Raw genomic sequence first — 27479 nt, 5'->3', positions numbered from 1 at the left:
TTCTCCCCATATGTATCTAATTCATAAAACGTACAATACAAACATGATTTCTACATAGGTTAAGTGGGGCTGGGGTGTGGGGTGGGCTTACAAAACAATCCAACAGAAAAAAGAGCAAGGACTGGACAGGCAAGTCACAGAAGAAACACAAATATCGAATAAACTCATAAAAAGATGTACAATTTTACCAGTGATCATGGAAATGGAAATTAAAATAAGATACCATTCATTTTTCACCTTCTAAATTAGCAAAATTAAAAAAGATATTCACTGCATACTTTAACAACAAACTGAAGATGACTTAAATGTCACCTAGTAGGTAATGGTTAATTAAATTACGTTACATCCACTTTATATTATGGAATGGCACACAGCTGTGAAAAAGAGAGGGCTAGAACTATACGTACTGACAATAAATTGTGAGGTAAGAACAAGCAAATTGTTTAACAATACATATAGTATTGGTTAATTTTGCTAAATAAGTAGGTAGCAATATTTGTATATGCATAGATAAAGGTCTAACAGTAGCTACCTTTAAGAAGTGGGGCAAGATCTTTTTTTACATTATATACTTCTGTATTGTCTGATTTCCAATGAGTGTGTATCTGTGTTTTTTTAAGACAGGAATGAAATGCATTTAAGATCTTCAAGAAAAGAAATAATGCTAAAGTTCTTGGTATTGCATTTTATAACCAGTAATATGGTGATAGTTATTAACTTTTGTTTAAAATAGGATATTTTCCATGTCTTATTTATCATATTTACTTCTAAGAAATAGTTAAAACTGCCAGCTTAAATTGAATTAAATACTTTGAAAAAGAATAAGATATTAGGGCTTCCCTGGTGGCGCAGTGGTTGAGAATCTGCCTGCCAATGCAAGGGACACGGGTTCGAGCCCTGGTCTGGGAAGATCCCACATGCCGCGGAGCAACTGGGCCCGTGAGCCACAATTACTGAACCTGCGCGTCTGGAGCCCGTGCTCTGCAACAAGAGAGGCCGCGATAGTGAGAGGCCTGCGCACAGCGATGAAGAATGGCCCCCGCTCGCCGCAACTAGAGAAAGCCCTCGCACAGAAATGAAGACCCAACGCAGCCAAATAAATAAATTAATTAATTAAAAAAATAAGATATTAAATTTTGAACTAATCAGAAAACCAGTAAGGGATTAATATTACAGAACTTCACCTTTTTTAAAATTAAATATTTGTATATTTCCCAGAGCAGGATCTGTAACTACAGAACTGTGACTATGGAGCATGGAAACCACAAACTATGAACTTCTTCAGGGAAGGAACCATGTCTTATTCATATAAACACAGGACCTGGCATGGAGAAAGTCCTCAGTAAATGTCTGTGACTTGAATTAGGTAACAATGACTGAAGATTGGTAAGAAATAAAGCATTTCTGAAATAATAGAGTTCTTAGGAAAGAGAGAATTATAGGCTATTAAGGAAGCTGAAAAGGAACTTACAATACAGTCATCTAAAAATAATTTACATATGGAAAAATTACCAATACTTATTTTTTTAATAAGTGAAAAAAGGAAGTTGCTAAATAATATAATTCTATTTGTTTATAAGCAACTATGTTTATAAATGTACAAGTAACCATTTGTTCCAGGTTCAGTTTAATTGTATTTACCCACATTTAATGCTTACAAAACTTTTCATCAACTAAGTTGATGTATGTATGTTTCTTTTAATATTAACATGATACCTCAATGCTCAAAATTTTTATAATCTTTCAAATGTTTTGGTACAGCATATATTTTAATATAGGATCCCATTACAGAAATTTCTTTTACAACAAATCAACTTACGACAAAAAGATAATGGCCTTTCTTCTAAAAATCCACCTCCACTTCTAATCCAGAATTGTAAGTAAAGGATACTTTTTCTGATGTCACAAGTATTTGCAGTTAGCAATGTTACAAAATCTTTCACATCGGTTCTAAAATTCTCAGTCAAGCAGATCATCTGTAGGTAGCTGGCAACATTTAGCTGAGAGAGAGTGAGAGAGAGACAGGAGGGGAGAGGTGGGGGTAGGAGGGAGAGAGACACAGGAAAGAAACATGGTCAACTGCAGAGTTAACAGAAATACATCAATAACATCAAAAAGCAAGCCAAATTTTGCTAAGATTCACAATATTTTAAGCTCTTATTGAGAATGATTGATCTAGAAAAATATAAAGGAATATGGTACCAAATTAAAAGCATTTACGTAAACTTCTTTTATTAACTGTATATAGTCTGAGACAGCAAGGAAAATTTTATGGGAGATTCTCCAACCTGAATCCTGAAGGCAATTTTATTAAACCTTAAGAAAATCCCTTAGGGGGCTTCCCTGGTGGTGCAGTGATTGAGAATCTGCCTGCCAATGCAGGGGACACGGGTTCGAGCCCCGGTCTGGGAAGATCTCGCATGTCGCGGAGCAACTAGGCCCGTGAGCCACAACTACTGAGGCTGTGCTCTAGAGTCCGCGAGCCACAACTACTGAGCCTGCATGCCACAACTACTGAAGCCCACGACTAGAGTCCGTGCTCCGCAACAAGAGAAGCCACCACATTGAGAAGCCCACGCATCACAACAAAGAGTAGCCCCCGCTCACCGCAGCTAGAGAAAGCCCCTTTGCAGCAACGAAAACCCAACGCAGCCAAAAATAAAAAATATATAAATGGGGCTTCCCTGGTGGCGCAGTGGTTGAGAGTCCGCCTGCCTATGCAGGGGACACGGATTCGTGCCCTGGTCTGGGAAGATCCCACATGCCGCGGAGCGGCTGGGCCCGTGAGCCATGGCCGCTAAGCCTGCGCGTCCGGAGCCTGTGCTCCGCAACAGGAGAGGCCACAACAGTGAGAGGCCTGCAAACCGCAAAAAAAAAAAAAAAAAGAAAAAGAAAAAAAATAAATAAATAAACTTATTTTAAAAAAAGGAAAGAAACTACTGGCACAGGTAATATGAGCAAATCTGAAAAAGCATTATGGTGTGTGAAAGAAACTAAATAAAAAATACTACATATTATAAGATTCTATTGACATGAAATTCTACAATTGGCAAAATTACAGTGACAGAAAACAGACTGGTAGTCAGTCGGCAGGGCCGAGGGGTTAGGACAAAGGACAGAACACAACGGCACACAAAGGAACTTTTGGTAGTAATAAAGATGTTCTCCATCTTGATGGACATGTTCTGTAACTACATTTGTCAAAATTCATTGAACCATACACTTGAAGTGGGTGTATTTTACTGTAAATAAACTATACTTCAAAGCTAATTAACAGAAAGCAAACATGCACACACACAGATGGATACCACTACCATGGCCAAAGTTAAAAAGACTGACAACAGTTGCCAGAATTCTCATGCACTGGAAACCTATCTGGCAGAGTCTTAAAAAGCTAAACAAATAAAAATAACATAATGCATATGATTCAACAATTCCACTGACAGAACAGCATGGATAAATCTAAAAAACATAATGTTAAATGAAAGAAACCAGATATAAAAGGACACATAATGTTTCCTATTATTTGAAATTTCAGAATAGACAAAACTAATCTGTTAATACACATTAGAATAGTGGTTATCAGGCCTCCCTGGTGGCGCAGTGGTTGAGAATCTGCCTGCCAATGCAGGGGACATGGGTTCGAGCCCTGGTCTGGGAAGATCCCACATGCCGCGGAGCAGCTGGGCCCGTGAGCCACAACTACTGAACCTGCGCGTCTGGAGCCTGTACTCCGCAACGAGAGAGGCCACGATAGTGAGAGGCCTGCGCACAGCGATGAAGAGTGGCCCCTGCTCGCCGCAACTAGAGAAAGCCCCCGCACAGAAACGAAGACCCAACACAGCCAAAAATAAATAAATAAAATTAAAAAAAAAAAAAAAAAGTGGTTATCTCCGGTGGAGAGGGGAGTGCTGACTAAAAAGGACCCAAGGGAACTTTTGGAGGTGATGGAAATGTTCTATATTTTGATCTGGGTGATGGTTACATGGATGTTTATCTCTGTTCACATTTTTCAATTTGTGTACTTAAGTGCATTTTTTTTTTTTTTTTTGCGGTATGCGGGCCTCTCACTGTCGTGGCCTCTCCTGTTGCGGAGCACAGGCTCCGGACGCGCAGGCTCAGCGGCCATGGCTCACGGGCCTAGCCACTCCGCAGCATGTGGGATCTTCCCGAACCGGGGCACGAACCCGTGTCCCCTGCATCGGCAGGCGGATTCTCAACCACTGCGCCACCAGGGAAGCCCCTTAAGTGCATTTTTAACTATATGCAAATTTCACCTCAGTAAAGCACTGGTTACTATGAAAAAGACCTAATGAACACTGGAGTCTAGTAAAAATTTGAATACATGAATTTTGAAAAAGATATTTTTTAAAGTAGAAAAAAGATAATCAGAAGTCTCCTAAAATGCAGAAATTTTAACATACCCCTTAGTAACCACATTTAAAAATTATAACTAAATTTTATAATAAACCACCTTCTATATAATTGTGATATATAATTTATGCTGATCAAAATTCAAAACTTACCAGTGAAGGAGTGTTAAAATTAATTTCTTCAAAGCAGCCATCAAACATTAAACTAAATGTTGGATCTATGCGGAAAAAACATATTTTTAAACATTAAGACCACGAAGGTACTTTCTCTAGTCATACTTTTCTATGAAAGTATTCTATATTTCATCAGTAATGAAAATAAAATATGCAAATTATAAATCATTAAGGAATTGAACTTACATCTTGACGTTTTAATTAAACTACCATCTCACTTGGGATTAATATGATTTTTATCGATATTTTTAGAGTATAATCATTAACTATCAAACGGCTATTAATTTCTAAGTAGAGTCTAACAAACATTTTCCAACAGAAATCCATAGCAGAGATATTCTACTGAATATGTGTAATGACAAATATTAGAAAAGAATGTTATAAAACAATTTATAGGGAATTCCCTGGTGGTCCAGTGGTTAAGACTCCACGCTCCCAATGCCCAGGTTTGATCCCTGGTCAGGGAACTAGATCCCGCATGCCGCAACTAAAGATCCCGCACTTGGCAATGAAGATCCCGCGTGCAGCAACAAAGACCCCATGCAGCCAAAAATAATTAATTAAAAAAAGAAAAAGATTTAGAAGCCTCCTCGTTTTAGGGAAAAAAACAGACTTAATTTACCAGCAGACTTCTAAAGGAACATATCTAACTAAAATTAGAAGCTTTCCCCAAATATTTTAACCAAAAGTAATTAATTGTAAAATCACTGGGTACTTACCACTTGTTGTAAGGATTACAGGTCTTTTCGTGGTTGCCATGAATGTTTTGATTGCATTCAAAAAGCCAGCATCTTCTTCGAAAATGACATCAACCTAAGAACAAATGGTTATTAGAATATTAATGTAGTAACAATACACTTATTGGATATCAGTTATGTTATCATAACTGTTATGTTATCAGTCATAGTAGATACACTATATGTCTATTAGAGCCAGAATTTATGAATTTGTGAACAGTGTGACTTCACACCATGCCGAAAGCTTACAACGTCTTATACTATTAAAAGGGTAAAAAAATTATCAAACATTAAAAACAAAAAAATGCAGTCACCTATAATTGGATAAGTATGGGTCAGAATAATTTCTACAAACACTAAACAGTAACTGAATTGCATTCATCATGTTCCCAAAAAATTCTTCTATGGCTGACAGTTTCATTCACTTTAATTTCAAATAGATACAATTATTCCTGACCTTCTTGGCTATTTTACAGTCCTTTATAGTAAAACATACAGTAATCTTTAGAATAAGTTTTTATCAGGAGGTATCACAAATGTATACCTCTGTAAGCCTACCTCCTCAAACAGAATGAGAGATGTTGCATTTTTCCTGTTGGGCTCCTCAGCCCCAAACTCTTTGACATTTTTATTAGTTGTGTTTGTAGATTTAGTCTGAATAATTGGTTTCTGTTCAAAAGAATTTTTGATTCCTGCATAAATAAAACATTAATATTTTAGATAAAATCAACTTTTAACAGAACACTGGATATTTCCACAGAATAAACTCAAACTGAAATCCATTATCAAAACTGAAACAAAGTATCAACACTCCTATATATATGACCTTCAGTGTAACTGAGTTTTAATAAATAGCAATAGGAACTCATGAACTGTGATCATCTTTTTATGTTATCAGGGCCTCTGTCAATTTAGTATCTTACCTTTATTATTTTCCAGAAGTGCTCCTATTTGTTCATTATTTTTTGGCTTAGAAGACACTTTAAAATAATTTGCCAAAGTTTTAGGTGGAAGTACTCGCTTTGGTCCACTACTTTGTGGTGATGGTGAAGGAAGTTTTCTTGGTGATGTAACAACCTTCTTGGGGGAGCTTAATTTTTCTGCCAAAAACAAATTTCACTTAAAGACAAATATTCTAAAAATTAAACAGATGGCAAGATTGAGTTATCCACAGTATATTTCTACCCTTACCAGTTAAAAAGCAAAGGTATAAAAATTCTTTTTCTTTCTTACATTCTCTTTACAGTCAAATATTACTGTATTGTTAGTTATTCAACCAGTAGAGAAGGCAAAACCAATCATTTGGAAAAGATACTCTTTTCCAAGAAACATATATTCTTGAAGCAAAAATCTTCGTAATTCCTTAATTCACTGTCTACATCTGCTTGAGGTCAGAAGAGGCTGGAGAAAAAGTGATATCGGTACATACTAAGCACATTACAGACTTTCCTGTGCAACTTCAATTTAACCCACAGTAAACTGATATTGCAAGCAAACGATATGTTTTTCTAGATATGCTATGAAAGATGGATACAAAGTTAAAAAACAAATGGCTGATGTCTACCCTTCAGAAGCCCAACAGTGGCCTGGCATTTATTCCAGAGCGTGTCCTTTGCTCCTCTCTAAGTACCCTCATTCAGCCTTTACAAGTGCTAGTTATTATCATATGGACTCAGAGCAGGATCTTCTTTATGTACCAGCATATGTGCACCATTCCATGACTGTGTCCTATTCTTTTCTTGTACCCTCATAGACATTGCATATCATAGGTGTTCAGAAAACTTAGTGAAAATTTTGAGCTTGAAAAAATTTATCATAGATATCACAATCATGTCATAAAAATAGGGCATTTTAGGGACTTCCCTGGTGGTGCAGTGGTTAAGACTCCACGCTCCCAACGCAGGGGGCCAGGGTTCAATCCCTGGTCTGGGAACTAGATCCCACATGCATGCCACAACTAAGAGATTACATGCCACAACTAAGGAGCCTGCAAGCCGCAACTAAGACCCAACGCAACCAAATAAATAATTTTTTTTTTTTTAAATAAGGCATTTTAACACCACAAGGAAAGAGGTGTAATCTTAAAAATATTTAGGGCTTCCCTAGTGGCACAGTGGTTGAGAGTCCGCCTGCTGATGCAGGGGACACGGGTTCGTGCCCCGGTCCGGGAAGATCCCATATGCCGCGGAGCCTGTGCATCCAGAGCCTGTGCTCCGCAACGGGAGAGGCCACAACAGTGAGAGGCCCGCGTACCGAAAAAAAAAAAAAATTTAAATATCACTAAAAGTGGGATAACCAGTCGTTATGTATCTCTTGGCATGTATGCCAGCGCCAAAATGGAAATGAATCTAATCAACCCCACAGATCTAACTGCCAGTTTATAAGAAATACAAGGAAGAGGAATGTGTTAACTAATACCATGAAGATATAATTAGCCAAATCTAGAATGTGAGAAATTTTATGACAAATGACCCATGTTCTTCAACAAATAAATGACATGAAAAGAAAGGGTGAGGGAGCTGTTAGATTAAAAGAAACTTAAGTGACATTAATCAAATGTAAACTGTGGACCTTGTTTGGATCCTGATTTGAACAAACCATTTGAAACAGAAAACTGAAATTAAACTACATATTACATCAAATTAAGGTATATAGTTAATTTTGTTAGGTCTGATTATGATATAGTGGTTATGCTTTTAAAAAAGTCCTTATCAGTTAGAGCTACATATTGAAATATATATACATGAGTAAAATTATGTGATGGTCCTGAGATTTGTTTTAAAACATAAAGTCCAAGAAAAATGAAAAAGGCATGTATATATATAGGAAAAGATTAAAAATGAATGGCAAAATTCCAATTATTGGGACTTCACTGGTGGCGCAGTGGTTAAGAATCAGCCTGCCAATGCAGGGGACATGGGTTCGAGCCCTGGTCGGGGAAGATCCCACATGCCACAGAGCAACTAAGCCCGTTCGCCACAACTACTGAGCCTTCGCTCTAGAGCCTGCGAGCCACAACTACTGAAGCCCATGGGCCTAGAGCCCGTGCTCCACAACAAGAGAAGCCACCACAATGAGAAGCCCGCGCACCATGATGAAGAGTAGCCCCTACGCACCGCAACTAGAGAAAGCCTGCATGCAGCAACGAAGACCCAATGCAGCCAAAAATAAATAAATAAATTTATTTTTTAAAAATGCTAATTATTAAAATTATTTTCTTAGATTTTAAGTTTTTAAACATTACAACTTCAGGAAAATAATTTACTTACTTGGTGACTTGCTTATGTTGTAGCTATTAAAAAAACAGGGTTTTTGTGAGTTTACACCTTGCTTGTCTACTTGATGGGACTGAGTAGCTTCCTTCAGCTGAGACAGAATTTGTCTACCACTGCGCTGAGAAGAGGCATTCACTTCAAATATCTAAAAGAATATATGAAAAAATGGCAGAATGGTTGATGTTTCCTTTTGTTTCAAGGGTAATTATTACATTAACATTTGTCCACTAACCTTAAATCCAAGCTCCTGAGCACAAGCATATACCGCAGCAGTTTTCCCCACTCCTGTTGGCCCTGTTATAAGAACAGTATTGCAAAGACGATTCTCTTCTTCATCATCTGAACTGCCTTTAAAGTCTATGCCGTCCAATGGATCTGAAAAATCATTCAAATGCACGTAAAACAATTGCTTAGGCATCAATTCTGTCTCACCAAACCCAATGACCAAATCCCACAAACTTCTTGCCAATAAACGTTGGAAATTCAACGTACAAAAACTAAAAAACCAAATATAAAATATCAAACAAGCAGCTTTATGAAAATTTTCAGCTAATCTAATTCTAAAAATGTTCAGTGAAATGGAAAAAAATGACTCAAAATACCTTCCTGTTTCTCATCTCTTTTTCCCTTCAAATTCTGTCCTTCTTCCAATTCAGCTCTTCTTTTCCAGTCTTTCAACCAGCTACCATAAGAAAATGTATGTTAATAAAAAAATTCACAGAATATAGATATCTCTTAGATGATACGTTAAAATGATTGTCGGGGGAAGTGTTAGTTTTTAAGAACTCCATAACATTTTTGAATCAACTATATAGTAAAATAATTTTACATGGACATGAATATTTTAAAATGAAGTAATTTTTGCCTAAATCCTCAAGACAATATGTGCAAGGATATTCACTGCAACACTGTTTATATTAGCCTCCAAAAGGAAAAACCTAAAAATACATCAGTAAGGGAAAAGATACCTTATGGTATGTATGCTCACATAAGAAATCAGTACAGAGAAACTATGAAGAACTGAGTAGATTGTATGGTGACATGAAAGATGTCTAATATATTGATACAATGCTAAGTATGAGTAGAAAGATTAAGTTCTAGTCTGGAGCTAGACTGAGTTTAAATTCTAGCTCCACCACTTTCTAGCTGTGTGACCTTGGACAAATAACTCAACCTCTCTGGGCCACATTCCTCATGAGGAACAGTATTTACCCTCATAGGATTGTTCTAAGGATCAAATGAGCTAAGCATGATCAAGTGCTTAGAACAATGCCAATCTCAAAGGTTTTATTATTATGAGTCCCAATTCCTTGTATGAAATCCTTTGGGCCAGATGAGTTTTAGAATTCAGGATTTTTCAGATATTAGAAATGTAATTTGGTACATATACTACATAAAACATAATACCCCTAGTGGGTCTGTGGCAGTACATCCATAATCACTGAATATTTCTAGTTAAAAAAATATGAACTCCTACTAAGTGGGACTGATAAAGACTATAATAAACTTTATGTATATAATAAAGTTAATAAACTTTAAATTTCCAGAACTCTTTGGAGGTGGGAATTATAGACAAAGGATTATTACCTGAATTAGTAGTAATATGATCCTATTTGTTAGGAAGAAAGGAGCAAATATATGCATTAAAATTTTTCTGGAAGGTTTTACAAGACAATTTTAATAGTCATTTACCTCTAGGGAGTAGAAACAGGAGAAAAGAGGTACGTTTACTTTTCACTGAAAATTCTTCTTCCTTTTTCTTTTTTTTTTAAGATTTTACCTTGTGATGTATTACTTTATAATTTCTAGATTTTAGCACAAATAAAATAAATACTAACACTAGATTCAAAAACTATTTCTCAATTCCTTTACAAATTTTACCAACCTATGTAACTTTCTAATAGCTAGCTCATTGCCTATGAGTTCACCGGAGTTCTGAGGTTGATACTTTTCTGTCCAAAGCATGTCTTCAGTTCCAGAATCTAAAGCAAAAAATATATATTAAAGTATTTTGTTTCTTGGCATAAACATATATTCTTAGGCATTTACATTATTGTTTCATGTAACAATAAGTGTTTGTACAAATATTTTTATTTACAAATTGCCAAAAAGGCAATTTCAAAACTTAACATTACATTAAAAATTTTTCACATCAAAACCCTTCCCTCTTAAAAGCTAACCACCATAAAGTCTTATGACAATAAGATTTAAAAGTATACATTAAAAATTTTAATAATCGCTCAAGAAACACAAAATATGAAAAATAATTTGTACTGTAAGAAATAATCTAAAGAACAAATGCAGCATAATTTTCATGGAGCCTCTTCTTGACAACTAAAAAGATACATTAAAACATTCTAGGAGGTCAGCCTGAGTAAACGGAGAGATGCTACACTCCCAGTTGAGAAGAGTTAGGAAGATGCCAGTCCCCTCCAAATTAATCTACGTTGTGGTATGCATCTCCCTCTCTTTTTCTTTTTGGCCGCACCACGTGGCATTAATCTACATTCTAATGCAAAATCAAAACCCAACCCCAGTGGAATTTGTGGGGTAAGGGAATCTATAGTTTATTTAGTGGAGTCAATGCATGAAAATAGTTTTAAAAAATGACGGATGGATCTAGAGATTGTCATACTGAGGGAAGTAAGTCAGACACAGAAAGATAAATATAATATGATATTGCTTATATGTAGAATCTAAAATAAAGGGTACAAATGAACTTATTTACAAAACAGAGGTAGAGTCACAGATGTAGAAAACAAACTTATGGTTACCAGGGGTAAGGACAGGGAGGGATAAATTGGGAGATTGGGACTGACATATACACACTACCACATATAAAATAGATAACTAATAAGAACCTACTGTATAGCACAGGGAACTCTACTCAATACTGTGTAATGGCCTATCTGGGAAAAGAATCTAAAAAAAGAGTGGATGTAGGTATATGTATAACTGATTCACTTTGCTGTACAACTGAAACTAACACAACATTGTAAATGAACCATGCTCCAAGAAAAATTTTAAAAAGGGCTGCCCTGGTGGTGCAGTGGTTAAGAATCTGCCTGCCAATGCAGGGGACAGGGGTTTGATCCCTGGCCCGGGAAGATCCCATATGCCGCGGAGCAACTAAGCCTGGCCACCCAACTACTGAGTCTGCGCTCTAGAGCCCACGTGCCACAACTACTGAAGCCCGTGTGCCTAGAGCCTGTGCGCCACAGCAAGAGAAGCCACCGCAATGAGAAGCCCGTGCACCACAACAAGGAGTAGCCCCTGCTCGCCGCAACTAGAGAAAGCCTGTGCTCAGCAACGAAGACCCAACACAGCCAAAAATAAAAACAAATAAATTAATTAATTAAAAAAAATTTTTTTAATATAGAGAGGCTTCCCTGGTGGCGCAGTGGTTAAGAATCCACCTGCCAATGCAGGAGACACGGGTTCGAGCCCTGGTCTGGGAAGATTCCACATGCTGCAGAGCAAATAAGCCCATGTGCCACAACTACTGAGCCTGCACTCTAGAGCCCATGAGCCACAACTACTGAGCCTGTGCCACAACTACTGAAGCCCGTGTGCCTAGAGCCCATGCTCCGCAACAAGAGAAGCCACTGCAATGAGAAGCCTGCGCACCACAACGAAGGGTAGTCCCCGCTCGCCCCAACTAGAGAAAGCCCGTGCACACCAACGAAGACCCAACACAGCCAAAAATAAATAAATAAATAAATAAATAAATTTTAAAAAATACAGAGACTTGCTGTACAAATTATCAAAACATAATCTAAATGGATGAACTAATTCAATAGAATGTTTCAGAAAAGCTACGTAACCAAATGGGAATATGTCAAACACATGTGAAACAGGTGTAAAATAATAGGTAGAGTGTGATTCCAGGTTGTTCTTGTTTTTTTTTTTTTTTGTGGTACGCGGGCCTCTCACTGCTGTGGCCTCTCCCGTTGTGGAGCACAGGCTCCGGACGCGCAGGCTCAGCGGCCATGGCTCATGGGCCCAGCCACTCCGCAGCATGTGGGATCCTGCCAGACCGGGGCACGAACCCGCATCCCCTGCATCAGCAGGCAGACTCTCAACCACTGTGCCACCAGGGAAGCCCCTGGTTTTTTTTTGTTTGTTTGTTTTTTAAATTTATTTGGCTGCACCGGGTCTTAGTTGCAGCACTCAGGATCTTCGTTGCCGTGTGCGAGATCTTCATTGCGGCATGTGGGATCTTTTTTGTAGTTGCAGCATGCAGGATCTTTAGTTGGGGCATGCGGGAGTTTTAGTTGCAGCATGCGGGATCTTTAGTTGCAGAAGGCAGGATCTAGTTCCCTGACCAGGGACTGAACCCGGGCCCCCTGCATTGCGAGCGTGGAGTCTTAACCACTGGACCACCAGGGAAGTCTCCAGGTTTTTAAAAAAGCATATGTATTTAGGGAAGCACAGAAAAATCAAAGACCAAACAGCAATCTGTTAAACGTGGTTATCTGGAAGACTCTAATCAGTGAGGCTTCCACTTCTTATTTTGTTTGAATGTTACAGTGAGCATATATTAAGAGACAGGGGAAAAATGAGAAGTTAAAAACAAACAAAAAAACCTCTAGGACCAGAGGGAGAAAGTCTAATTTACCCGGAATAGAAGATACTTCTGATGTAGACTTGTCACCATCTATTATCAGAATATCAGAATCTTCTACAGCTTCTGTTTCCACTTTACACCTTGTACTCAAAGCTGTTCGTTTCTTCCTGGATGTTTTAGGAAATAAACCTTTGGAAGAATCTAGCTTTATCCCACTGGAGTTGTTTCTTTTGTCAAGTTCTTCTAGTTTCCCACTTATCTTTTTTGGACTTTCTGAATACTCATTTGGTTTCTTTCTTTTGGATTTATGATTTTCCATTTCCACTCGTTTCCTTTTGGTTTCTTTTCGACTGACGTCAGGCTCTAGTTTTGGACTTTCTATTTGGGGAATTATTGAAATGCATGTGCTTATTAATCAACAAAAAACAAATTTTAATACCCAATAATCTTAATACCACTTCAAAATATCCAATAGCCTTATCTATAAAGTGAAAACGCAAGAATCAAACGTGGCATACTGAAAGCAAGCTGGATAACTTGTTATTTAGATTGCCTTTTGTACGGGCTATATAAACTACCTCATCTAAGGCTTTCCTTAAATAAATTATTAGTATTTTAACATAATTAAAGCTGTCTTTGTGTTGCCAACTCTGGAAGCTGTCAGGGGCTAACACTGTATCACACAAGTTGCTTTACTTTAATTGAACAGCTCTCCCTATCAACCATAAGCAATGTTCTCTCGGTGGTGACCACTTCCAAGAGTCAATGGCTAAGCTTAGTGTTTTCAAAACGGAAATGTTAACAGAAATAATAATTATCACTAACCTTGTTTACGATGACACTTGGAAAGTACCTGGTGCTCAGTTCGCTTTTTTAGAAGCAAAGGGAAGTATTTCCTCAAAGAAAACTCGGGATTTGACCACCTAATTTCCTCCAGCAGAAGATTTCGTACTTCTTCAGTCAAATCCTTCCTTCTCCCAACAAACTGCAATAAAGAATAAAATGCTCAATTAAACCCACATTGTCCGTTAATATTAATCAGAATACTACCAACTACTTTCTGTCTATAAGTCTATGTCATTGTAGGATTAGCTTTAGTCACTAAATACAATCTTGATGGCAAAGCTGCATTTGCACAGCTTCAGAAGGACTTGGTTCATTTTTTAAAAAAATATTTATTTGTTTATTTATTTGGTTGCACCAGGTCTTAGTTGCTGCAGGAGGACTCCTTAGTTGCGGCTCATGGCCTCCTTAGTTGCGGCTCGAGGGCTCCTTAGTTGTGGCATGTGAACTCTTAGCTGCAGCATGCATGTGGGATCCAGTTCCCTGACCAGGGATCGAACCCAGGCCCCCTGCATTGGAAGCGCAGAGTCTTATCCACTGTGCCACCAGGGAAGTTCCTTAGTTCATATTTTTATTGTTCTTTCTTTTCAACTAATTGTATTTTACTCATTTATGAGATTATAATTCTGACTGATAAAGTATCTAAATGTGCTATGTAATCTAATATTCTTTTAAAACTGGCTATCATTAATTCTTAGTATGTTTTTAAAGCTCTAGGAGTATTTAAAACAGATATGTACTTCAACTGGGATTTATTTTTTAAAATTGGACTCTAGGAAGAGATGAATTTTAGGCCACAACAGTAAATATCCAAAATTTTTTCCCTCTGAAAGATATGAAGGAAACTGCCTACAATGGATGACCACTCTCATACTTACCACAACAGCAGAATTATTACTTTTTGAATTTGAATTCAATGTTGAAAATTCACCAAGAGCCATGACACATTTTGAGAGATCTATTACTTTAGTATTCAGTTCTTTAAGTTTAGTTAAGAGAGGACAAGTGGGTGGTTTCAAATGCCACAAATGGCACCCTAAAGAAAAACAGAAAAATTATGTTAATTACCTTCATTCATATCCTTACCCACTTATCAAATACCAACTAAATAAACATGAGAAGACTTGACAACAACTACATAGTTAACACAAATGTACCAAAACTCAAATGAGTATACAGGAAACAATACCCTCACCTCCAACAAATACAATTCATAAAAATTACCCAGTCTTCCCTCCCAATTGTTAAAAATAAGCAAATATTAGCATATTTTCTTTCCTTTTTAAATCAACCTTGCTAATCAGGTTAAAAATTTCAGGGGCAGTTAGCATCCTGAAATCCAGATTCTGTTACTAGGTGAGCGTGGGCATGATCCTAAGGAAAAGCATAGCTAACTTCTATAATTGAACGTACTATTAGAAAATGCTTTATAAAACTGAACTAGGGACTTCCCTGGTGGTCCAGTGGTTAAGAATCCACCTTCCAATGCAGGGGATGCAGGTTCGATCCCTGGTCGGGGAACTAAGATCCCACATGCTGCAGGGCAAGTAAGCCCACACACCACAACTACTGAGCTCGCACGCCTCAACTAGAGAGTTTGCATGCACAAACCACAGAGCCCACACACTCGGGAGCCCACTGCACCACAACTACAGAGCCCATGTGCTCTGGAGCCCGCGTGCCACAACTAGAGGGAAGCCCGCGCGCCACAATGAAGATCCTGCGTGCCGCAACTAAGACCCGACGCAGCCATAAAGAAAATTAAATAAATCTGTAAAAAGAAAAATAAACTAGTAAGAGTAACAAGAAAGCCTTCATCAACAGAATGGCCAGTGAAAGAACTGGGAAAAAAAGAAAAGTGGAATATTACTAGAAAGACTGACTGGGAAGTTCCCCATAAAAGAGAGGCTAAACAAAACTCAAAAACTATCAAAGTCATGGGCTCTCCTAGTGGCACGGTGGTTGAGAATCTGCCTGCTAATGCAGGGGACATGGGTTTGAGCCCTGGTCTGGGAAGATCCCACATGCCACGGAGCAACTAGGCCCGTGAGCCACAACTACTGAGCCTGCGCGTCTGGAGCCTGTGCACCGCAACAAGAGAGGCCGCGATAGTGAGAGGCCCGCGCACCGCGATGAAGACTGGCCCCCGCTTGCCACAACTAGAGAAAGCCCTCTCACAGAAACGAAGACCCAACACAGCCATAAATAAATAAATAAATAAATAAATAAATGTGGGTTTAAAAAAAAAAACTATCAAGGTCAGAAACATAAAAGGAAAAGAAAGGAGAACAGAACATAGTGAACATTTCATGAGTAGAGGGAATAGACCAAACCAAACCACAAAGCCAGCTGAGAAGAATATAACTGTTTTTGTGCTGACAAAAAAACTCTAGGTAGGAACAACAACAAAGTAAAGATAGAACGCTTTGTACATTATCAGTAATTAAAAACTACATAAGTAAAGTAGGACTGTGGTTGCCATAGCACTTGGATCCAAAGAGAATTAGCTCAGGATCAAGCTAACACCACCTTACAAGGCTTGGGCAAACTGCTCGCTCTAGTGCACGGTGCATGTGAGAAAAGAGCGAACTAGAGCAATGGAGCACTGTTGCTCCATTGTTGGTCCAATGGAGCTCCCTGTTACCAATTCCAGGATATAGCCCACAAGATACTTTTGTGGTACTAAACAGCACAAGCTGTTCTGGAAAGGAGGCAAACAGATTTCCCTTGAACAGTGAACAGCAGACTGGACAAAGACGGGCTGGAGCTCCTCTGAGAAATTCTTAAAGATGATCTGTTCACACACAGGCTATGATTTCAGAAGGGAACTGCCTTCCTTTTAGAACACAGCGCCCGTCTGGGCAGCATTCACTTAAGGGCCCACACATGTGCCTGCCCTCCCCTGGCATCAGGGGTAAGGGCTGAGGATGCCTTTGGCTTTCTTGCCCCACCCCCTTCCTCAGTCCAAGGCTGAAGAAGAGAGGATAAAACACTAAATTCCCACAAAAATCCCCATAAGAATTATACCTAAACCTTTGTCTCACCTTAAACCAACTTACATAGTTTCATATTACTACTAACATTTAAAAATATTTCATAGTAATAAACTCACCATCATCTTTTTGCTGAACATGAACGACGCTCTGGAAACTGGTACTCACTGCATTGTACACATCTAACACAGCAGCTTTCTTTGCAATTTGTCGTTTCAACAAATCTGGCAAACCACTCATTAGAAAGTCACGCTTTGCTTTAAACTGCACGTCACAAGCCTGAGGCTTCTCAGTTGCATCTTGACTTTTAAGAAAATGATGTAAGAAAAGGAGAGCTAAGGTTATAAACACTTAAAAAAATAAACTAACTATACAATAAATACTTCTTAATTTTATTTGAAAAAATTTAATCAGCTACCTGAGATGTTAGCTGGTCAAATTCTTTTTCTGCTTATCGTAAAAACGAAAGTCTTTCAGTGTTAAAAAAAATTTAAATAAAAATAAGTATATACAGAAAATAATGTCTTGAACATCCACCAAAATGTCTGTCTTCCTTTTTTTTTTAATTTAAACATACATTTATATTATAATCAGAAAACAAAATCAGTGCCACATTTCTAAAAGTTAATACAAGAACTTCTAAGGTAATATTGTTTCCAATACAATAGCAGGAACCTTAAGGCCCTTATTATTGATGTCTCAGTTTCACCTGGCTTATCCTGTATTGCTAATCATAAGAATCTTGACTTTAGCGGGAAGTTGGTGAAAGGGTAGACGAGGGTGGGATGGTGGAGTGGCAGAGGGGAGAGAGAGCATGGTGCTGGTGTGTCACGGCTTATACACCCTTCCTAGCCTGCCATATATAGAGTGAGGACTGTAATATTCTCTGCAAACTGAAATTTGGGTTGGTAATTAAGAAGAGGCTTCAAAAATTTCTATTCCTTTCCCATTTGAGAGAAATGAAGAAAAGATGAGATCTAAAGCCAGACTGAAGAGATTAATCTCAGAAAAGAGGAGGTGTACCTTTTTGACTATTAATTGGAGGGAAGGATGAAAAGATGGGTGAAGTAGCTATATTAGTATGTGCCTATAGCGGAAGGTAGACTTTAAGGAGGGGGTACAAGGTACTAATAAAAAATATACACACATATATTATATACAGTTAGAAACAGTTTTGATGTGTGTGTGTGTGTGTGTGTGTGTGTGTGTGTATGTGTGTATTTCCTAGCTTTATCTGCTGAGAAAGCCTAGAAGCACTGATACCTCAGGAGCAAAATAAGCACCTCCACTAAAAGGAACCAGGGCTCCTTGCAGACGAGGCTAATTACAGAGCTGGGGCAGGGCAAATAAAAGATGAGCCTGGAATATCTTTGTGTTCAAAAAAGTAAGAAATGCTCTATAAATGATGAGTATGTGTCAAAGGGGCATAGAAACCAAGCTGAAGGGCTTCCAATGGCCAAATTAGAATCGATTTGAGCATTAAAATTATTAATGGATTAAAACCCAGAGAATAAAACAGGAATCCATGAGTAAATGGGTAAATACTGGAAACAACCCAAATGGCCACCAATAAAAGAATAAATTGTGGTAAATATATTCGTATAAGGAATACTATTCGGCAATAAAAAAGAATAGACTACTGATATTCTTTGACTGAAAGAAGCCAGAGACAAAAGTTTACCTCCTGTATGATTTCATTTCTATGAAATTCTAGAAAAGGCAAACTAATCTATACCAACAGAAAGCAGATCACAGGTTGCATGGCACTGGGAGTGGAAGGCAGGGATGAACTGCAAAGAGGCAAAAGGGAATTTTTGAGTGATGAAATGTTCTCTATTGTGGTGACGATCACACAGATGTGTACATTTGTTAAACCTCAAACTGTTTACTTAATATGGGTGCATATGATTGTATGTACATTATACCTGAATAAAATTGATTTTAAAAAATATATGTGTACTGAACAAGAGCAGTTAGGCACAAAACAATATATACAAAGTTTACATGAAGTTCTAAAACAGACAAGACTAACCCATGGCAACTGAAGTCAAACTAACTGATGGTAATAGAAATCAGAAGAGTGGTAACCTTTTGTTGTGGTGGTGATGGTGGTGATACAGAAAAAGAGTAAGTAACCGTTACGGAGTAAGAGAAAGATGTTATATCTTGACATCTTGATACACTTTGATGAGTGTACTTATCAAAACTGTATGCTTAAGATTTGTGCGTTTAACAATATGTAGTTATTCCTCAATAAAACTGAAACAGGAAAAAAAAACAAATAACCTGAACTCATGTCCCTAAACCTGGTCTTCTTCCATCATGCCATCTACTGGCACAGACCAGAACTTAAGTGTCATCCTTCTACCTTCATCTCTCCCACCCCCAGCCCCCGTGTCTAATTAATCATCAAGGGTTCTTAAATTTATCTCCTAAAATCTTTTCATACATCATCTCCAGCACCTGAGTCCACACCTCCATCATCTCACACCCAAACCCTTGCATCCACTCTAATCCCTCCTCCATCCCACTCTCTGTACAAGAGCCAAATTAATCCAGCAGTCAAATTAAACTTTCAAAATCCAAATGTTTATGTCCATACTTCTGTTTAAAACCCTCTGATCGCGGGCTTCCCTGGTGGCGCAGTGGTTGCGAGTCCGCCTGCCGATGCAAGGAACACGGGTTCATGCCCCGGTCTGGGAAGATCCCACATGCCGTGGAGCGGCTGGGCCCGTGAGCCATGGCTGCTGAGCCTGCGCGTCCGGAGCCTGTGCCTCGCAACGGGAGAAGCCACAACAGTGAGAGGCCCCGCATACTGCAAAAAAAAAAAAAAGAAAATCCTTGCTTGACCAGGCCAAATCGACTGAACAAACTTTTCTTTTTTTTTACATTTTTTTTTTTTTTTTTTGCGGTACGCAGGCCTCTCACGGTTGTGGCCTCTCCCGTTTCAGAGCACAGGCTCCGGACGCGCAGGCTCAGCGGCCATGGCTCACGGGCCCAGCCGCTCCGCGGCATGTGGGATCTTCCCGGTCCGGGGCACGAACCCGTGTCCCCTGCATCAGGCAGGTGGACTCGCAACCACTGCGCCACCAAGGAAGCCCTCAACAAACTTTTAATAGACCTTTGTACCTCTCCTTCTTAGCACACTGCAATTTTTCATTTGTTGGCCCAATTAATGTTTAATCAGAGGTTGTCTTTCCTCTAGGGTATAAGCCTCCTGAGGACAGGGAATGTGTCTTATTCCCCATGATATTCCTAGTACCAAAAACAGCACCTGCTACATAGTAGGTATTTAAATGTTTACTGAACAAGTTCATAAATCAGCTTTTTGGTTTGCTTGTTTATTTTCCCACTGTTTTGTCTAGAGATGGACACAAAATGTTTGCAAAAGACCAAGATATTCAAATTGCAGTTGTAGCATTGTCAATATTGTCATCTGTTAAAATGGATTTATCAAAGCTTCAAATGATAACTTAAATGCTTTCTCATCAAAGTAAATGAATGCAAAATACATTCCATGAAATATTTTGACATTTTAAAATTTGTATCAGACTGACCTGCTTTCATCAAAACCAAGGACAGGATCAGCTGTTTTCTGAGCCTTTCTAGCAAGAAATAAAGGCGCGACTTTCACTTTTCCTTAGAAAAATAAATGCTTAGGTTAGTATCAAGGTTCATCATATCCACTTACCTCTAGCTACTTTTAAAACTTAAAAAAAATTTTTTTAATTAAAAAATTTTCTATAATGAGCTGATCTCTCAACTTGGCAAAATGAATATCAGAATCTCTTGGGGAGCTTCTTTTTAAACTACAGATTCCCACAACCCACCTCTGGAGATTCTCAGTCAGTATGTCTAGCGAAGGACCTAAGGATTTAAAAATTTTTTTAGTTTACCAGATGATTTTGATAATCAGTCAGCTTTGGGAACCACTAAGTTAACTGAGACTAAATAGATACAAAGAAATGCAATCACTTAAAATACACTGTTACCTTTTGTAAAACTCTTCACTACATTATAACTTTACTCATTAAAATAGAAATATCTAATATAATTAAAAGGTTATATTTTATAAGACAAGAGATTAAATCAAAATGAGATAAAGTTAAAATTCAGAACAATATAATCCCCCCAAAACATTCTAATGTTCATCATCAAGTTATCAAATCTGATTACCAGGGACATTTTTAGGAGTCTTGTTAAGTTTTTTTCCTAACACATCATTCAGACACTGAAGTTTCTTCTGATTTTTCTCAGGATGCTTTAAAGGAGTAGGACTTGAACCTGTTATTACAGAGTCCTAAGACAGAATAAGAAAAAAAATTTTAATAACATACAATTAATGTTATTAAAATTTCAAAAGGATTACAGTGCTAGAAGCCATGACAAGATAATCACATTAGCAACTCCATACATCTCCCTGTCAGAAACTAACACAGAAAACACAGGATATGAAAGGCAATAGTCTGTGCTTATATCATACAAGTTCACATGATCAAAGAGTGGATTTATTATGACCATGGGTTTTCTTTTTTAAAGAAGCAACGAATAGACTATATTGCAGATAAAAGAATCAATACAACCAAGCTATAAAAATTATGGCTATTCCCTTTCAGAACTATACATCCTAGATATGTATTAGACGTAGTCTGGTAAGTTCTCATGTGGTCAGCATACATCTATTGAGCATCTACTATGTGTTAGGCAATACAGCAGGCACTGGGAACGCACACAAAAATGAAACTCTAGAGTTGGTGTCAAGTTTCCACCAGGGTTTAGGGGACAGAGGGAGAGCTAATCTATGAGTAAATCGTTTAACTAGTGAGCTTCCCTGGTGGCGCAGTGGTTAAAAATCTGCCTGCCAATGAAGGGGACACAGGTTCAAGCCCTGGTCCAGTAAGATCCCACATGCCCGCAGAGCAGCTAAGCCCGTGCACCACAACTACTGAGCCTGTGCTCTAGAGCCCGCGAGCCGCAACTGCGAGCCCACATGCCACAACTACTGAAGCCCGCATGCCTAGAGCCTCTGCTCTGCAACAAGAGAAGTCACCGCAATAAGAAGCCCGCGCACCGCAACGAAGAGTAGCCCCCACTCACCACAACTAAAGAAAGCCTGTGTGCAGCATCGAAGACCCAAAACAACCAAAAATAAATGAATAAATAAATTTATTTTAAAACATAGTTTAACTAGTTATAATACAGTATAGTGAAAGTAATACTGACTAAATGCAAAAAAAAAACCCCATGAAAGTAAATTAAAGTACATATAGGGAAGGAAACTATTTGTCTTGAAGGCATCAGCAAAGCTTTCAAGAGTAGGTAGTCGACTATTCACAGCATTTTTCATAGCCGAAAAGTGGAAACAACCCAAATGTCCATCAACTGATGAATGGGTAAATCAAATGTGGTATTTCCATATAATGGGGTGTTATTTGGTAATAAAAAGAAACAAAATACTGATTCTACAACATGGAAGAACCTTTAAAACATTATGCTAAATGACAGAAGCCAGGTACAAAGGACACATATGGTAGGATACCATTTATATTAAATGTCCAGAATAGGCAAATCTATAGAGACAGAAAGTAGATTAGTGTTTGGCTAGGGCTGGGGGAGGGGAGATAGGAAGGTGACAGCTAAGGAGAATGAGGGTTCGTTCTTTTGGGGGTAATGAAATATTCTAAAACTGACTGTGGTGATGAATGCACAACTCTGTGAATGAATGCACACTCTTTAAAAGTGACTGAATTGCACACTTTAAATAAATCATGTTATTATATTTTTTTTAAAAAGAGAGAGAGATGGTGGCATAATTTAGCAAGATCTTAAACTCTGAGTAGGAATTCCTCAGGTGGAAGAGAGTACCTAATATACATTTTACGCTGAAACTACAAACTGAAAAAAGTAAAAATTGCAGCCTTTGGGGCAAAATGAATAATTTAGCATGACAGAGCAAAAAGAGTGTGTTTGAGGAAGGGGGGTTGTTTTGAGGAAAAGGAGGAGCTAGTTCAGCCTAAGAAGGACCTTGAATGACTTGATAAGGATTCAGAGTGTGTTCTGTAGGCAAAAGAGAGCCAAAGCCTTTGAAAAGAGAATGGAAAATGATATTTTTTCTACCACCTCAGGGCTTCCTACAATTCTACCTTATAATTTTATAAGTTTCCTTCTCCCATTTCAAACAGAAGAACAGAACAGAATTTATATCAATAAATATTTGTAATACTTACTTCTGTTTCTGACCTTTCAGGGAGTGTCTGATGTCTGGACGAACGCCTTAAAGGTGTCACTATTTCTTCAGTAGCTTTTGACCTACTAATGTGTAAAGCTTTTGCTTTTTCAATCAATTGTTTTGCTTTGGATACATTTTTTGAAGCACTGCTTACCTAAACACAAATGTGAAATAATAATTTAGGTTACTGGCAAATATTTTATATTTAATAATAGAAAAAAATAGAAAAGGCAAACCTTTAAAGACAGTAAAAAGATCAGTAGTTGCCAGGGAGGAAGGGACGAACAGGCAGAGCACAGAGGATTTTTAAGGCAGTGAAACTACTCTGTATGCTACTGGTGGATACATGTCATTTTACATTTGTCTAAACCCACAGAATGTACAATACCAAGAGTGAACCTTAATTTAAACTACAGACACTGGGTGATAATGATGTGTCAATGTAAGTTCATCAATTATAACAAATGTACTATTTTGATATTGATTATGGGGAGGCTATGCATGTGTGACAGCACTGGGTATATGGGAAATCTATACCTTTTGCTCAATTTTGCTGTGAACCTAAAACTGCTCTAAAAAAATGAAGTCCACTAAGTACATATATAATAGAAAAATATAATCACAGATCACACTAAATAAAAGACCAAAAAAATGGTTATTCAAATCTTACCAAGGAAATGAAATTAAAACGTGTCTAATTATACTTGGTTTGCCTTTATTTCTTGCTTGAAATCTATTCAGATAAATATAATTACATTTGTGAAAAATACCCAAAAAGATATCCATATTAAATGTCTGTATATAAAACATTTTTTAAAAATAGATGTCTGGCGGGCTTCCCTGGTGGCGCAGTGGTTGGGAGTCCGCCTGCCGATGCAGGGGGCACGGGTTTGTGCCCCGGTCCGGGAGGATCCCGCGTGCCGCGGAGCGGCTGGGCCCGTGAGCCGTGGCCGCTGATCCTGCGTGTCCGGAGCCTGTGCTCCGCGACGGGAGAGGCCGCAGCGGTGAGAGGCCCGCGTACCGCAAAAAAAAAAAAAAAAAAAAAAAAGATGTCTGGGGACTTTCCCGGTGGTCCAGTGGTTAAGACTCTGCGCTTCCAGTGCAGGGGCCATGGGTTCAATCCCTAGTCAGGGAAATTCCACATGCTGCGTGGTGCAGCCAAAACAAACAAACAAACAGATGTCTGTACAGATAAGAATTATTGGTTATTTCCCCATTATCTTCATGGCACCTATTCTTTGATTTTAGTCACTTTTAGGCTGAGCGAGAGGTTGAAAAGGCAGTAGGTATGGAAAAGAGCACTGATAAGAATAAAGTCTGGCCTTCAGGCCTGGCTCTGCCACTGATGTACTAAGCAATCTTGTGCATTTAAATATTATCTTCCAGATAATGTATTTTCCATATTCTGAGTTCTACAGGTTTTTACATTTGAATTAAAAACACATAGCAAGCAAAGAGCACAGGGTTTGGAAGATGGCGGACGACGTGGACCAGCAACAAACTACCAACACTGTAGAAGAGCCTCTGGATCTCATCAGGCTCAGTCTGGATGAACGAATCTATGTGAAAATGAGAAATGACAGAGAGCTTCGAGGCAGGTTACATGCTTATGATCAGCATTTAAATATGATATCGGGAGATGTGGAAGAAACTGTGACAACCATAGAAATTGATGAAGAAACATATGAAGAGATATATAAATCAACCAAACGGAATACCCCGATGCTCTTTGTCCGGGGAGATGGTGTTGTGCTAGTTGCCCCACCATTGAGAGTTGGTTGAAACAAAGAATTTATCCTGTGTGGAAAATAGGAGATTTTGTATGATTGCCTCTTTAAATGTAGAAGATATTCAAAAGAGAAACCGGCATACGTTTTGATTTTAAGAAATAACCAAGAATTCTTCCACTTCTGAAATAAGTTGATTTGTAGATAACTCACAAATTCTTAAGCTAAATGGCATTTTTATTTTTCTCCAACCCTTCCAATAAATGTGATCACCAAGATGCAAAAAAAAACCCAAAAGAAAACACATAGCAAGCAAGCTGCAAAACAGCTCACATTATATGATCCCTTTTAAAAATGACATATAAATATTTAAGGATAGGAAAAAGTCTGGACAGATGAACTTGTAACTATTAAAAGTGGGTTCCCCCTGGGGACCTCCCTGGTGGCACAGTGCTTAAGAATCCGCCTGTTAATGCAGGGGACACAGGTTCAATCCCTGGTCCGGGAAGATCCCACATGCCGTGGAGCAACTATGCCAATGCGCCACAACTACTGAGCCTGCGCTCTAGAGCCTGCGTGCCACAATTACTAAAGCCGGAACACCTAGAGCCCATGCTCCGCAACAAGAGAAGCCATCGCAATGAGAAGCCCACACGCTGCAATAAAGAGTAGACCCTGCTCGCCACAACTAGAGAAAGCCCACGCACAGCAACGAAGACCCAAGGCAGTCAAATAAATAAATTAATTAAATAAAATCCAAATAAATAAATAATATTAGCAGCATTTAAAAGTTCAGTAGAATCTTTCTAAAAAGTAAGAGAGATAGCAATTAAGAAAAAGTGGGTTCCCCCTAAACAGTAGGAGAGAGAAAAATTTTTAAGTTTTCACTTTTAAATTTATATACTACTGTGTCTTTTAAACAAATGTTTGCCATTTTTAAAAAGTTAAAAATAAAATTTTTTTGACTGTGCCTTGTGACATGCAGGATCTTAGTTCCCACACCAGGGATCGAACCTGTGCCCCCTGCAGTGGAAGCGCGGAGTCCTAACCACTGGATCCCCAGGGAATTCCAAAAACTTTTAAAATGTTTTGTAAAAACATTAAAAAGAATAGGCATGGAAAAAAATATTTTTTTAATTAAAACTAAAATATAAAAAAAGAATAGATATGGATATTCAGAACATACATAAGGAGGTTAGGAATGTTAAGGATCTGCTTTATAGTAGTAGAGTGACAGATTTTTGTTGTTCTGCTAGCAAAATTTTTTTTTCTTTTTCATAAGTTTATTTGATTGATTGATTTTTGGCTGGGCTGGATCTTCGTTGCGGTGCATGGGCTTCTCATTGTGGTGGCTTCTCTTGTTGCACAGCACAGGCTCTAGGTGTGTGGGCTCAGTAGTTGTGGCTCGCGGGCTCTAGAGCGCAGGCTCTGTAGTTGTGGCGCACGGGCTTAGTTGCTCCACGGCATGAGGGATCTTCCCGGACCAGGGCTCGAACCCGTGTCCCCTGCATTGGCAGGTGGATTCTTAACCACTGCGCCACCAGGGAAGTCCCTAGCAAAATTTTTGACAGGCTGATGAACCTTAGGATAAGTTAGCATTCAAAATAATCCAGCTAAATTTAAATTAACGACTGAATCATTGAAACAGTTAAGAAAAACAGGGCTTCCCTGGTGGCGCAGTGGTTGAGAGTCCTCCTGCCGATGCAGGGGACATGGGTTCATGCCCCGGTCCGGGAAGATCCCACATGCCGCGGAGCGGCTGGGTCCGCGAGCTGTGGCCGCTGAGCCTGCGCTCCGCAACGGGAGAGGCCACAACAGTGAGAGGACCGTGTACCGAAAAAAAAAAAAGACATGTTTTAGTGAATGTGTGAAAAAAAAAAATCCACATGCATTTTGGCATGTAGTTCTGCTATTACCTGAAATTTGTTTTTTTTTCCTAATAGTTATTTTTCTGATAAAAGTTTTTAAAAGTTCATGTTTATAGAAAAACAAAAAACAGAAAAATGAAGAAAATCAAAATCAACCATAGTCCTATCATCTCAAAAACCAGTCATTTCCAACACCCTCCTTTCTGACCTAGCTGCCTGTCCTCCCAGCTCACACTTGGTTACTCCTGACTAAAACAGGAACTTCGGTCCTGACAGCTCTCTACTTTCTCCTTATTTATCAGCCCCTGGTACCCCTTTTCCCTGTCTCCAGCTTAAATTCCATCATATATCATGTCAACTCTCAAAAATATTTTCACCTCCTTTGGCGCCACTGTCCTTCAAAATGGGGTTAAAAAAATAAAAAATAAAAAAAAAAAAAACAAAATGGGGTTAAATATTTACTTTATAAGATTAATGATAAGAGTACCAAGCATAGTACCTAGAGTGAGATAAGAAGCCCCCCCCAACCCCGACGCGGTGGGGGGGGGAAAGAGAGTTGTTAAATAAAAACAAAAGAGATACCAACTTTCTGTGGCAGTGGCTTTCACCCAAGGATTATATCAGAACCACCCTGGTGGCTTTTTCAACACACACACACACACACACACACACACACACACACACACACACACA

The 27479-nt window shown here is 38.5% G+C and overlaps 1 protein-coding gene and 1 pseudogene across 2 annotated transcripts in view; one reads left to right on the top strand and one right to left on the bottom strand.

Moving 5' to 3' along the window:
* The window catches only part of ATAD5 (ATPase family AAA domain containing 5), a 36302-nt gene that overhangs the window by 2814 nt on the left and 6009 nt on the right, over positions 1–27479 (bottom strand). Inside the window, exons 4-19 of the mRNA XM_029213369.1 lie at positions 23190–23345; positions 21139–21262; positions 20520–20601; positions 17082–17266; positions 14848–15005; positions 13952–14111; positions 13178–13504; positions 10445–10541; positions 9162–9241; positions 8792–8934; positions 8554–8704; positions 6208–6384; positions 5843–5976; positions 5267–5360; positions 4527–4591; positions 1820–2000 (exon numbers count right to left, since the gene is read on the bottom strand). Coding sequence (XP_029069202.1) covers positions 1820–2000; positions 4527–4591; positions 5267–5360; positions 5843–5976; positions 6208–6384; positions 8554–8704; positions 8792–8934; positions 9162–9241; positions 10445–10541; positions 13178–13504; positions 13952–14111; positions 14848–15005; positions 17082–17266; positions 20520–20601; positions 21139–21262; positions 23190–23345 — 2314 coding nt within the window. The remainder of the gene's footprint in view (positions 1–1819; positions 2001–4526; positions 4592–5266; positions 5361–5842; positions 5977–6207; positions 6385–8553; positions 8705–8791; positions 8935–9161; positions 9242–10444; positions 10542–13177; positions 13505–13951; positions 14112–14847; positions 15006–17081; positions 17267–20519; positions 20602–21138; positions 21263–23189; positions 23346–27479) is intronic.
* On the top strand, positions 24650–25194 carry LOC114889782 (annotated as a pseudogene). The gene has a single exon (XR_003792108.1). The product of XR_003792108.1 is annotated as a U6 snRNA-associated Sm-like protein LSm3 pseudogene (transcript).

This window comes from Monodon monoceros, unplaced genomic scaffold, assembly GCF_005190385.1.
Source record: "Monodon monoceros isolate NGI ecotype Baffin Bay Population unplaced genomic scaffold, NGI_Narwhal_1 Super_Scaffold_9, whole genome shotgun sequence".
Lineage (NCBI taxonomy): Eukaryota > Metazoa > Chordata > Mammalia > Artiodactyla > Monodontidae > Monodon > Monodon monoceros.
Note: the sequence above shows the minus strand (reverse complement) of the source record. Positions and strands in the feature narration are given on the sequence as shown.